The following is a 12188-nucleotide window of genomic DNA, read 5'->3' as shown; positions in this document are numbered from 1 at the left end:
AATTTATCCAACTGGAGAATTTAATCTCTGAGTAAAAAACAATTTTGACAGTGATATAATTAAAGAAATATAGCTAATAATCACAAGTAACAGCTTGAGAATGTATCTTTTTACTAGATATTCTATGTGTTTTGTATTTATGTGGAAATTAGATTATGATGACTTCTATAACATGGCACCATTGTTGTACTCGTACACATACCTGTGTACCGACAAGCATACAAGTGTGATGTTTTGTTTTGTTTTTTTACCGAGTCTCATGCAGAGTTTTAGATGATAACTGAGTGACTAGAAAATGCTATAGGATGAAGACTAATTTTGTACTATTTAGCTTCATTAAAAAGTACTGCCAAAACTGCAAGACAAAGGATTAAATGGCAACACACTTGAAAAGATCTGAGAAAAAAAACTGAACATACATACATTATTTTTTGAATAAAAATTACTTGATTGTCAGCATCTCCTATGATCAATGTAAGATAGTGAAAATCTGGTGCTGTTCTCTTTCTCTGTAGCTGCTCAAAGTTTGTTAATTTGATGGTTACTAAGATTTCAGCCAGTGTATCACTGTATTTTGGAAGCTAGAAACAAATGATATAGAAAATGACTTAACTGTTAAAATATGCAAAGTAAAACATGTCCTTCCATAAAGTTTTAAGCACTGACACAAGCAGAAAAACTCATTTTGAGCAATATAAAGTACATTTTTTATTTATTGTGCTTCAATGCTCTTACACAGTACTAATCTTCTCCATAGCCGAATATCCTAGATTTGATTAAATATTGAGAAAAAAACAGTCTACATCAAACCCCCTAAATAAACCTCCTCTCTTCTATGCCAAGAGAAGGATACAAGAAGAAAATTGCATATTTTGATACAGTTTTGAGATTAAAGGTTTTGCCATTCCAGCATTCCTCTTTAACAATTTACCATTGTTACACCTTTCTTCTGCAAACAACTTTAGAGACACTCATCGGATATTTAGTCAAATGAAAAACTAAAATAGAACTGATCATTATAAAAATAGTGTTCCATACATGTACATGTATACAATTTTTAACTTCAAAGGTTTCTTCATTTGTACCAAATTCACAAGACACTTTAAGGTTATTTTTCAAATTTCTCATTTCAGAAAACTGAAGCAAAGTGACTATGTGACTCGCTCAAAGACCCAGACAGAATGCATATCAGAACCTCAAAGCACACAGGATTAGAACATTAGATTACACACTGCCATTGAAATGGCACCAGTTAGGTTAATGAAATCACTTTATATATATTCCTCAGTGTGACACAGAAAACAAACATTAGTTAATGCGTGTTCTGTACGTTTTATACAATTGCTTTTCATGTCTCCAGAGTTTTGTTTTATTTTTATTTTTCAAATATTTAAAATAGAACTCCCAGATTCACATACTAAGCTAGAACATCAACATACTGGTTTGCAACTCTAATATAAATTACTTTTTAGAGAGGGGTGAGGAGAAAGAGAGAAGTGAGGTGTGATAGAGAATGTTTATTCCAAAGCTGTATTTGCTTTCTTTTAACAATCTTAGAATAAAATCATAAAATAAATATAGAAGCATTACCTGTTCAATGTCAAGTTCATATTTTGGAAGATGCAAAACAGATTCTTTTATCTGGTTTCCAAAAGGAGGATGTCTGTTTAAAATCTGTAAAGATTTAATTTCATTTCTGATACATTCAGCTGATCAGAGAAGTTGACACAAATGTAAATTCAAGGAATCAAAGTCACCTGAATAATTATGTCATAGACAAAAGCCTTATCACTACTATTTCTTTACTGTCAGTGATGCCCACAATAGCAACATAGCCAAAAGAAAGGAAAATTACAATACGTTTTCTGTTGCTATCTCTTCTGTTCAGGTAACAGCCAATGAACTAGCCCATGACCTTAAAAAACTAGTCAGGTTTTATGAGTCGATGCTTCTATGTTGCCCCAGCTTTAGTGAAAACAAAAGAAAACAGAAATTTCAGGGAAACTGGGAAAGAGGGCAAGAAAAAAAAAATTCTAACCCCAAACCTGAGAAAGATCAATTTCATTTAGAAATGTATTACATATTCCAAAACACTGGAAAAGCAGATTCCTCAGAGAAGAAGCCAAGAACCAAATCTAACTCGACCACAATAAGGAGAGTTCTATAGATGATTCAAGAAGAATTTTATTCTATGACAATTTTTTAACTAAAACTAGTAATAACGGTAATTCATGATTTTCACTATCAAGATAAATTAAGTGCAACAGAAAAAAATACAAAAGGGAATATTTATTTACAAACACTGCTAAAAGGGGAATGCACGTTGCCTTTTGTTTCAAATCATGTTAATAAAGGAATTCTTTGTATTTAAGCAACTACTTTCCAAATCCAGCCAAATCAGTAAAGTCATCCACATAAAATTTGATAAAACAAAATATTACACACATTAAGAAAAAATAAGTAGCCAAACTTTTTAAAATTACCAGCATAAATGAATAAACCACTTAAAATGCTCAGTTTTTCTGGCACTCACATAGCAGACATATTACTTTCCTCATCATGTTTATCTGCATACAAAATAATAAATTACCAATTCAAGTTCCCTTGCATTTGTCTCTTCTATTTTTTTAAATGTTGTCAGCCCAGCATTTACCATAGCATTTGACAATGATACACCTGTGAAAAAAAAATCAGTTTTATGCTGTTAAGTGGCAATTGCTAATCTCTAATTATTCTAAACTGCATTATAGGAAGTAAAAACAATGCTGAAATCATTTTAATGTATGCTTGCTCCTAGTTTTTTACCCAGGAAATCACAAAATTTCTTTTCAGTAGATTAAATATTTTAGTAAAAATTCCGTGTATCCATTAGTAAAGAGAAGAAGAAAACATTTAACATTATAATACTGACTTTTAAATAAACATTTTCTAGTATAAAACAGATTTTAGATCACTTTCTACAGGAGTCAACAAACAAGTGATCTATGTACAGGTGATGAAGAAAGAAGAAATTCTTTAGGAAGAATTTCTTTACTGAAAGGGTTGTTAGGCACTGGAACGGGCTGCCCAGGGAGGTGGTGGAGTCACCATCCCTGGAAGTCTTTAAAAGACGTTTAGATGTAGAGCTTAGGGATATGGTTTAGTGGGGACTGTTAGTGTTAGGTCAGAGGTTGGACTCGATGATCTTGAGGTCTCTTCCAACCTACAAATTCTGTGTAATTCTGTGATTCTGTGAAAGCATGTCACCCACATGGAGAATAAAATTTGAGACAAAGTATCCTATCCAAGGATTATATGTTAAAGTCATAGAATTTCAAAGTTTTTGAGCAAACTAATAATGAAATTCACTCAAGGAAAAAAAGATGTATTATAAACTTCTAGGAATGTTTGCATGTTTCACCAAATATTTTGCCATTTATCTGCCACATGACAAGCAGATTAGCAGAGAATTCTATATACACCCTTATTCCTCTTCATGATTCTCAGTTCTTTTACATTTGTAGTGAGACTTAGAGTCAACACTCTACATGTGAAAAGCCATTTTGTTAGCTAGAACTACAGTCTACATGTACTACAATGACTGGAATAATTTTAGATAAAAGATACATAGAATGAGTAGGTCTACTCACCATGCATAATTCCATACGAACAGTAAAACAAATCTGAAAATTAGGTTGGAAACCTCTTAGGAGACAACTCAAGATTGCCTTTTGGAGGACATGTTAAAGCACTCTTTCAAGAAAGGATGCATTTCAACTCAAGAATTTAACGATTCAGAAAAAAACATAAGGGACTTGTTTAGACCCTTCCTTCCTTTAAGTATATTTGAACACCTTTTGGGTCTGACTTGGGGAAAGCACCTTTTCTCAGCTCTCCTCTTATTTACAGAAGCTCTGCAAAAAGTTTGAAGACTAAAGACTATTACTTATTACTTCTGCAGCTACTTCACTTAGTGCCGGTGCCTTGCTCTTTAAATGAAGCTGAAGACTAGCTCTTTTGTTATAGCTCCTGAAATGGTAGAATGGTTTCCATTAATGAAGAAAACATAAGATAGAAATAAAGATGAGGAGAAGTATCATTTGTGATGAATTAAACTCAAACTGAAAATGTAGTAGATATAATAAAATCCTGGATGGCAACTGTTTGCTCTGTCTGTGAAAACAAGCAAACAGAATCCAGGTATCTGAGCCAGAGGTAGCATCATTATTGGACAAGAGTAACAAATAGATATTTGTAGAAATTCAGCAAGAATCACATACAAGCTCAGTTAAAAAGAACAGTCACTGGTATAAAGGAAGTGCCAATTATTAAGACTTTTTTAAGATTCAAAAAATAACATACTGTGACAAGAGTTTAAAAATTAGAGATTTCTAAATATGTTATATGATATCAGTAAATTTCTGTAAGCTCAAATATTCCACTTAAGTCACAAAGAAATAGAATGGACTGCCCTAGCACGGCAGAGATCAAGAATAATATCTGTGTCAATTCAATAATTATTTGATGCAGGGAAAAATAGTTAACTGTAAGTAGACTGTTAAAGAAGCCTGTGAGTGGAGTAAATGAAAATTTGAAAATTATAAATCTTTTATAACATATGGTGCAAGAGCAATGACAGCACAAGAAAAAATACAAAGAAAAAAAGGAAATGGGAGATGTATAAATATATATAGTACTTCTATTATTAAAAAAATAGAACTGAATTCATTCTATTGAATGTAATATACAGGAGAGGATTTGTCAACACTGCAAGTTCCATGTTTATTCCATTCATTCCAACCACCTAGAAATGGTAAACATGAGGCAGACTCCTCAGATGATTCTATGTACATCAGCACAGATTCAGAAATATTGAAAATAGGTTTCCACCACGATGTGTTATGCTGTGCAGAAGCTAACAAGCCCTGTCTCCTAGTTTGAATCCACATGAAAGAAGCAACACTGATTCTGCACCCAAGCCGGTAAATCTGTAATGTACTGTACCATATGGATTTCCTGGCTTAGGTGCTCACTGATTTGCAGACCTCTGTAGCATACTGTTTTATACCACAGTAGATGTGTCTTTAAAGAACAAATGCAAAGAACTGCAGTGAATTCTGAAAGCATGAAAGTATAAGATCAGACAATACAGCAAAAAGACATATTCTACCTCAAATAAGAGTAACTACATTTTTGTAGTACAGATGGCTCCAAAATTTTGAATTCCTTTTCAAGTAATTATGACAGATCTGCACTTCCAGACAGAAGTTCATTTAGTAACAGGACACGCTAATAGGAAGAACACTATTAGAAACTTGTGATCTTCATGTATAAGAATCTCTAATGCACAGCAAAATTATTTCAATTTCATGGTTACCATCCACTTCAATGCAAATTAAATGGCTTTCATGCATATGAGTAGCAAAACTTATTGGTAACAGCTGCTTGAAAAGGAAGGTAAATTGTAGTCAGAGGTATGCAATCACACAAATGTGGAGTATGTCCAAAATACTGAAATGAGTATTATGAAAAAAAGAACAACTCCATATAAACCACTTTGAAAACCTTAAATAAATTAACAAATGGATTACTTTTACCCAAGATCATGACAGACCTCTAACAACCGTGGCAAATGGGTAACTGGGAGAAACATTTAATTATGTAAACAGGCACTCCAGAGGCTGATAATGACTTTTGATTACATTTCTGATTACATCTTTATCATTTCTGAATGGTACCTACCAATTTTTTCCAATTGTTTAGACACATGAAGTGAATTTTCCCAAAGTTTGCACCTGAAACACTTAGCTAAAATCACGGAGTTTAATAATGCAGAAAAATTGGTTTTACTTGATGCCAGAAAGTCAGACAACCCTGTAAAAATATGATTGACTTGCATTAATCAGAACAAATACATTTTTTACACTGTATTTACAAAAAAAGGATTGAATTTTACCATACATCTAGTAATTCTTATGCCATTTCTAAATATTTTGCCAGTATCTTGTGTCAAAGTAAAGTCTTGAAGAGGAATGCATCCTAGCTGAGCCTGAATAAGACTGAAAGAGAAATAGTCACGTCTTGTTATACTTCGCTTATAGTACAGCTTATATAACAAGTTTCTATTGGAAAACAAAAAAAAATCTGAACAGAAACAATAAAATATATAAAGTGACACAGATTGTAGCAGAGATTTCCACAGCCACAAAATGACAGTTTTCAATAAAAATTAACAACACAGTGTAATACTTACCAGTTTATTTTCATTTCTCTTGTTTTAATCTTTCCCTCCAATGGAAACCTACACATGAAAATATATTTATTTTCTGATATTCTTTTTATTTGTTACTAAAAATATACTTTTCTTTTTCAACGTATTTAATTTTTCATACCTGATGGTTATTTTGTCCTTGTCTTTATTCAAACTGTTCAGTATTTTCTTTTCATTTATTCTTAACTTGACATCCAGAAATTCTGCGCAGTTGGAGATCATTGTAACCTGTAACAATTTAAATTTTTCTTAACATTTTTTTTTCATTCTCTGACATTTTTTTTGCAGTACTTTTTCCTTTTTTTTTTTTTTTTTAATAACATCATTTAAAATTTGGTTGTTTCAACACTATGACCGTGCAAAGACAGTCAACTTATTCTTCATAATACTGACCAACTTTCATCTTCCTGTACAGGTTATTATACAAGAGAAGGGGATGTGTTTTTTTTTTTCCAGCTTTTAGACGATTACTCCACTTGAACTTACCCAAAACCAATCACACTACTAACAATTTATGAAACGCAAGGCTAATATTAACAGTTTTTGCTATTTGCTATGTATTTCACATTACTTTTTTCATCCTTAAGTAAGAAAGATAGCTATAAGAGAACAGGCATTCCGTTTTCTTCACAGGCAATCTGTTCTACCACAGTATCCCTTTGAAAACTAAATGTCTTTTGTGATATAATAGTTGCAATAATAAACCGTCATCTGACAAAGGAAAATTACTTAAAATATAAGTCAATAACATTCCTTCAAAAATAAAATCTGTTTCTCAAGCAGCTTTTTTTTTTTTTGGAATAAAATATAACTAACAAAATATGGTATTTTATACATAAGCAGAACAGCTTCAGCAACTTTATGTATTCCCAAGAAAGCGAGGAGACAAAGAAGTGGAAATCAAAAGATCTCCCCAGTGAAAAGCCTCAAAAATACTCCATATGGAATTGATTAGGATGCATTCTTTAAAACTTTATACTTCATATAAACAAAGCCTGAACTCTTTAACAGAAATAAAGACTTCTGAATCTATTTTTGATTCTGTTTAAAATTAATCGAACATGTGTAAAGTTTCTTTGAAATGTTAAATTACCAATTCATTTAAAGTCTCTGTTCCCTTAATTGTGAAAAACTGTTTCACTGTTTCAAATGCAATATAATACCATGCCATTAATCTTCCAGTCTCTGTAAAACAAAAACATACCTTCAAAAATAAATATTCCAAGTATTTTAAGTGTATATATTTAAGTTACAAAACTGAATTAATTTTCTTATTACAGGGCTCTATGAGATTTAACACCACTGACTGAATACACAGAACCCCAGCTATCTGATGGATATTATTGACCCCATCACAGAATAGCAGAAAAATATTCACCAGTTAGTTTTTTCCAACGAAGAATGAATTCACAAGAACATAACAGACTGTGAACTCACACTAACATATCAGACTGTGAACTGTGATTGCTGAGAAGCCAACCACATCTAGCACAACATTGTACAGAAGAGCTAGTAGTATTGATAAAACCTGTCCTTCATTATCACGGGATAGCAGGATGTAATGCAGTGCAAAGTTCTATACTTTTCTTCTAATCTGCAACAAAATTTCCAGCAACATCAGAAGCGAAGGTATGTTCAAGAATTAAGAGAATCAACTTCTTTGCTAAAGAAACAAATCATATATCATGCAGTCTTTCAGAGTCTACTCTCTGTTACATTTGCATACTCATATAAATAAGAATAGTTGTGACCCTTTGTAGTTCACTAGTATCTCAAAATCTCTTCTGAAAATTTATTTCTAGAGAAGTGTTACCTGTTGGTTTGAAACTATTTTCTTTATCCATCCTGACCAAATTGAAAGAAGACAAATCGTTCAAGTTCTTCAAACACAGTTCTGTACACAATTTGAAAATACATTTTAGTACCTGCAGAAAAAAACTTACCTATTTACAAGCCAACAACAATGACATTTAATTGCAACAAGTATATGCCAAAGTAATTCCACTGAGCTCAAGCAAAAGTCCTTCTTAACTTCATGACAAATTTCTGCCTAGTGCAAGTTCACTCCCAGATGTTTGATATAGGATAACCCAACTCTTTTTCAGTAAAGCAAAAGTAGAAAATTAAGAGACTAGATGCATGTCATGGAGGCTGCCATTTTCAATTCTGAATGACAGGCCTTAGAACTCATAGTATATTTACAAAAGATTTCCTCTAAAGTTTTAATACTTAAATGGTTGAAATTTCAAATATCCAAAGGTATTTATGAATCCTTCATTAGAATTTTTCATACTGTGTCAGATAATGTTGTATTTACTTCATTAAACCCGTTTAGTTGCTGGTGTTGGATATCTGCTTGAGGATGATCAGTGTTTTATCTGCTCTTCTCTCTTTCAAAAGCGAGGCAATTAGAAGGTGAAAATAACATTAACGCAGTATTCAGAATTTTAAAATAAAGTTGGGAAAGCACTCAAAGTGATAGTTCCCAGAGCAACCAGAAATGTTTTCATATATTAAAAGTGCAAGGTGAAAGATAACTATATATATCATTATAAAATATTTCATGGGTACAGAGAAAAGAAGCCACAGTTTCTGTAACAGGGAAAGAAAAAGGCTTTTTTGAAAGCATATAAACAGAATACAAACAAGCAAACAAAAAAGATAAATCAAGCAAAGAAAAATTAGGACAAAAGACAAAGTCAAAATTAGAGAGCTCTATGTGTAGTTTTATTTCTGAGTACGTATATGGGAAGATGAGGTAGGTAGAGGCATTTAATTTTTCTCCTCTATACAAGAAATATTTCTCTACCAGACAAAATATACTGATAGTGTTCCAAAAGCAAAAATAATTAAGCAAAATCAATAGTACAACATACAACAGTACATTTGTTCTGTGACTTAATCTACTGAAATTAATGGAGCTGTATAATACGCATAACCATGGATGAACCTGGCCTAAAATCTAACATTTTACTAAGAAAGCTTAAAAGCCACATACCCTGTAATTTTGCTTCAATTCCAATTTTATCCAATCCAGATGAAAAACCTTCACGAAAAGACAATTTAAAAAAATCTAATATGATTACGTGCTTCCTTCTCAATATTGTAACCAATCAAAAACAATTTCCTAATATTTAGGAGCCAGATACCCAAAATGAAAAAATTCTGAATGTTGTTATACTGGGAACAAATCAAGAGCCTTACACAACATAATTATCTATGCATCAATAAGTAGTTGTTGGAACAGACAGGAAGAGTTAAAAGCTCCAGATGTTCCTACATAATACATCAGAGTCCTGAAAACTGCAGAAATATCTGTAAGGAACTTTGAAATAGTTCCTTAGCAGGGAACCAAGTTCACATGTGGAATCTTTCTATCATAAAATACAGGAAGCTACCTAAACTGTAATACCCATTTAAGTCCAAAATGTACTAGGGTCCATTCCCATCTATAAATCCTTAAAACAAAAATTGTCTCCAGCAAGTAACCAATGACTTCATAATCACTGTAGTGCAAGTGGCCAGGAACAAGGACAAAGCCAGGGCTGGCAACTGAGATGCTGTTCTGGAGAAAATGAATTGAAGACACCAGCATTAGGATTATTGAAATTTTGTTTTAGCAAAACTATGAAACACTAGACAAAGTCTTTTTCTTAGCAGCATATTACCTATTCAGTGCTGAAATGCACGTTGTGGCTAGACACTGTATTCATAGACAGCCCACTGCATTGAGATGAAAAAAACAGATCATGTGAAGCTGTTTGAACTATGTTTGAAGGCTTCTTCATAGTTTTTAACGTTATGCCACACTGAAATGTTACAGGCCACATAACACATCGTCTTCAACCCCTTATAAAACAGTAGTCCATAAGAAAAGAAGAAAAGAAACAAACAATATTGATCTAACACTTGCTAGTGTCATAATTTAGATCAATTACAAACAAACCGTAATGAGTTGGATTTTTTAAAGCTCTAATGTACAAGAAGGTTGATCGTATCCATTCCAAAGCTACAGTGACATCTGTGACAGTATGCAGCACTATTTCTGCATTTAAGTGCTCAACAAGATGCCTGTGCAAGCTGTCAAAAACAAATCAACCAAAAAAAACCTGTAAGTATATTCAGCAATTAGTAGTACAAAAATACACTATTTTGTTATTAACTATTTTGGATTTCTTTTTTCTGTCAAGTGTTCACTTTAATCAGTGAAATTACTAGACTTTTCATAATTATTTAGAAGAAAAAGTTTTCTAAAACATTTTTCTAAAACATTTAAAAGTTATAGCACAGTGTTGATATTTTGAATATATTTTAAAAATGAAACCTTAAAATAATAACATGATCAAAAGTTTGTGTTTTATCCTTTAACATCTTAACTTTCCTGTATATTTGATTCTTGAAATTATGTTCACCTCAACCAAATTCTGTAGTTTAGTACTTTCTAGACTCTGTTGTCGAAAGATTCAGAGACATGATCTGGGTTCCACTCTTGCTGTTTGTCTTTGCAATACGTACTATTTCAGTTCATTAAATTTTCCAGCAGGAATCTACATCTAACTTCTCTTCTGTTAAGTTTAAGATGACCTAAAGTTGTTTTTATCTTTTAAAACAAAAGCTGTATATTTCTGAGTAGCTTGGCTTGATTTGCTTTTTTTGGATTCTGAAATTTCTTCTAAACAGAGACAAAAATCCTGAAAAAACACCTTCTGTAGAAATAATGAAACATTACTACCATTTATATAGTCTTATGAAAAATTAGTTACCTGCTCTCTATTACATCTGCACCATTTAACATCTGTATATACTTCTCCCTTGTACTCCAACGAGTCATAATGACTGCTGTTGCTGTAGTGTCAAACTGCAAAAAAAAAAAGTAAAAAAAGTAAAACAAAATTAAAAAAAACAACCCTCTCTTTTTGTGAAAGCAAAAGGAATTAGAACTTTATGAAGACAGTGCTTCCAGTCCCCCCGTTCCTATTTTAACTTAATTAGATGTTTTCTTGCTCTGATGTTATGAGAACAAAAGTACATTGTGCTCTATGCTATTAAATACTCTAGATTTTTTACCATGCAATTTCTAAATTTTGTGCCAACTTCCTATTTTTTCCTCTAATCCATATTCCTTACACAAACCAAATGCAATCTTCAGATCTTTTTCTAGAGCAAGGTAAAGCAATGCTTTTTAATGGACAGTACAAAAGCAAACATATTTTTCTCTAATAGATATTACCCAGATATAATTTAACTGTTAATAAAAAAATAACTAAAAAAACAAATGCTGCAATATTTTTTGGGTATTGTTGTTTCTTCATACAGCATTAACTTACTTGAGGTCTTCCTGCTCTCCCAATCATTTGCAGAATATCAGTTTCACTGTACTCTTCAAACATCCCTCCAACATAGTGCATTGTGGATTTTATAACCACCAGGTGCGCAGGTAGATTGACTCCCATAGCTAAGGTGCTAGTAGTAACTAGATCAGATCAAAGTATATTGACTTCAAGGTGAATACCACTGAAACGTCTCGCAGATAATAAATAAGCAGCAAATAAGGGCCTAATTTTCATTGCTAAGAGCTCTTGCTTCCCAGTAAACTCAGTGGAAGGCAAGGACATTTTGCACCAGAAATAATTAGACCTAGAACAGACATGTATTTGCATTAAAATAAAAAGTATGTATCTGATCATCTGCATTCAGTTATCAAGTATTCTTTACCAGAATACATCTGTTCAAAAGTGAATATTTAAATATTAAATAAATGTTTAATTATTAAATACCTGTTTAATTATTTTTATTTAAACATTCCTTAACAGATCATACAGAATGCAATCCATAAAGCACATACACACTGAAGAAACAAAATCCATAATTCTTCACGGATAGAAATTTGAATACAGAAACGTATCTATCTACCTTCATAGTGACTAGTATCTTTAAG

At 32.1% G+C, this 12188-nt stretch overlaps 1 protein-coding gene across 13 annotated transcripts in view; it reads right to left on the bottom strand.

Annotated features, from left to right (window-relative positions):
• HFM1 (helicase for meiosis 1) overlaps positions 1 to 12188 on the bottom strand; it is a 56663-nt gene that overhangs the window by 10435 nt on the left and 34040 nt on the right. For 11 of the 13 annotated variants that reach the window (XM_068690980.1, XM_068690979.1, XM_068690976.1 and 8 more), the window contains 14 exons: positions 11578 to 11723; positions 11014 to 11108; positions 10197 to 10330; positions 9249 to 9296; positions 8064 to 8144; positions 7344 to 7435; positions 6372 to 6478; positions 6233 to 6280; positions 5941 to 6038; positions 5722 to 5853; positions 3630 to 3662; positions 2591 to 2676; positions 1591 to 1674; positions 424 to 581 (listed from right to left, as the gene is read on the bottom strand). In XM_068690980.1, the coding sequence (XP_068547081.1) occupies positions 424 to 581; positions 1591 to 1674; positions 2591 to 2676; positions 3630 to 3662; positions 5722 to 5853; positions 5941 to 6038; positions 6233 to 6280; positions 6372 to 6478; positions 7344 to 7435; positions 8064 to 8144; positions 9249 to 9296; positions 10197 to 10330; positions 11014 to 11108; positions 11578 to 11723 (1342 nt within the window). The remainder of the gene's footprint in view (positions 1 to 423; positions 582 to 1590; positions 1675 to 2590; positions 2677 to 3629; positions 3663 to 5721; positions 5854 to 5940; positions 6039 to 6232; positions 6281 to 6371; positions 6479 to 7343; positions 7436 to 8063; positions 8145 to 9248; positions 9297 to 10196; positions 10331 to 11013; positions 11109 to 11577; positions 11724 to 12188) is intronic. The other 2 variants (XM_068690971.1, XM_068690970.1) reach the window with 1 other exon arrangement.

Source organism: Anas acuta, chromosome 8 (genome assembly GCF_963932015.1).
Source record: "Anas acuta chromosome 8, bAnaAcu1.1, whole genome shotgun sequence".
Classification (NCBI taxonomy): Eukaryota; Metazoa; Chordata; class Aves; order Anseriformes; family Anatidae; genus Anas; species Anas acuta.
This window is presented reverse-complemented; position numbering and strand designations above follow the sequence as displayed.